General features: G+C 40.4%; 2 protein-coding genes across 2 annotated transcripts; both read right to left on the reverse strand.

Moving 5' to 3' along the window:
• LOC108986924 lies at positions 1-696 on the reverse strand. The gene has a single exon (XM_018959739.1). The coding sequence runs from the start codon at positions 694-696 to the stop codon at positions 1-3; it is 696 nt and encodes a 231-aa protein (XP_018815284.1).
• Positions 697-842: 146 nt separating this feature from the next.
• Positions 843-1,424, reverse strand: LOC108986916. Its single transcript, XM_018959729.1, has one exon. The coding sequence runs from the start codon at positions 1,422-1,424 to the stop codon at positions 843-845; it is 582 nt and encodes a 193-aa protein (XP_018815274.1).
• Positions 1,425-1,730: the final 306 nt, after the last annotated feature.

Here is a 1,730-nt window from a genome sequence, read left to right on the forward strand (position 1 = left end):
TTATAGGAATAGAAGAGAGAGCCTCATTGACTTCATCCAAGGAAGGGATACAACAAGGCGGACACAATCCTCTTCTTCAATAACCGACGATATTAAATGGGATGAATCTGGAAATGCTCTTAACTGGTTAGTATTTTTAAGAAAATCCACAAAATAATCGACGACACCATTATGAATTGCTTCCGGTGAATTAAACTCAAGTCCGTCCGGAGTTCTCATTCCTTGAATTCTTTTATGTCTTTTATTAGCTAACCATACATAAAAGAATTTAGAGTTACGATCGCCCTCCATCTTCCATTTAATTTTTGCCATTTGAGCTAATCTCATATCTTCCCTATGTCTCCAAGAAGACAACTCAGCAGAGGCCAGCACAAGCTCCCTTTTGGCATCTACATCCCATTCTCTTTGCAGAGTCCCTTCAAGCCCCTCAACCTTCTCTTCAAGAAAAGCAATATGAGCATTGGTCCTTCCAAACACCTGCTTATTCCATTCACGAAGAGCCACATTAACCTTTTTAAGCTTACTAGCAAGATTATCAAGCCCCGTACCCACTGTCGGTTCAGACCATACATTCTTAACAAAATCCAAAAACTCTTGGTGCTCAATCCACATTTGCTGAAATCGAAATGGAGATGGGCCATAGGAATAAGGATCCTTAAGGAACTTTATAAACATGGGACAATGATCCGAAGTCATCCTCGGCAGATACAAAGAAGTCGCATTAGGAAAAGTAGACAGTAAATTATCATCAAGTAGGACACGATCCAGTTTCGCCCAAGCTCTTACTAATCCACGTTGTCCATTGCACCAAGAGAACTTACTTCCCTATGAATTCAAGCCGATCAACCCACACAGATACGAGCACCATCGGTGCGAGTTGCACAATGCGTGGGATTATCACGCCTAATAAATCTACCTATCAGGGCTGTCAAAATTTTTAGAAAAGATTCATGATAAAAGTTAGGAGGCAAACTTGGCAATACAATCCAAACCAGAACAATAAATGGTTCTTCCTCTTCCTTCAATTCGGGTGTCAAATGGAATGCACAATATAGGATCCCATTGATGTTGCAAGCTTCCTGTGACAATGCCTTCATGCAATCTTCCTCCGAAGCCATTCCTATAAAAACGTTCCGGGGACGCCTCATGGTAGAGACGACTGGAGTGCCTTCAAGATTCCATCGATTTCGAATCAAAGTTCGGATGGCATCCAAAGAAGGACAATTCTGAAGAAATTTCAAAACTATAGAGAACCTAAAAGGTTCTATTGAATGAAAGATTTCCTCCTTGGAGAACTGAAACAATAACTCTCCATCCTTAGTTTTCGGTGCTCCTTGTGACACTGACAACTCGGGAAGAGGCTGGGGTACCATCGAAACAAGATCCACGAATAATCGTCGACCTACATTTTTAGCAGCTGCCATACAGCCTTACGTGAAACTGGAAACAGACCCAAGAAGAGAATGAAAGCTCAATAAGAGTTTTCAAGAAACCGCATCATTCTTGGAGCATTACTCAGGAGAAAACGTAACTTTATTTCCATCACCATAACACTACTTGTTTTAAGCCTATTGAACTTAAAACTTCATATCCTAAAAGGAATCCTTCCTTAGAGTCTTTAATTCTAAAACTTCAACTCTTCTAAATAATCCGAAATCGTTAACTTCCTCCATTTGAGACTTCTATTTCCATTCCATGATCTAGACAGCTGAGCCATGTTGTCTCTATTC

The sequence above is a fragment of the Juglans regia genome, chromosome 8 (genome assembly GCF_001411555.2).
Source record: "Juglans regia cultivar Chandler chromosome 8, Walnut 2.0, whole genome shotgun sequence".
NCBI lineage: Eukaryota > Viridiplantae > Streptophyta > Magnoliopsida > Fagales > Juglandaceae > Juglans > Juglans regia.

Bases quoted from the DNA above. Each gene is read 5' to 3' on its own strand.
- LOC108986924 (XM_018959739.1), bottom strand. From the start codon at position 696: ATGACTTCGGATCATTGTCCCATGTTTATAAAGTTCCTTAAGGATCCT.
- LOC108986916 (XM_018959729.1), bottom strand. From the start codon at position 1,424: ATGGCAGCTGCTAAAAATGTAGGTCGACGATTATTCGTGGATCTTGTT.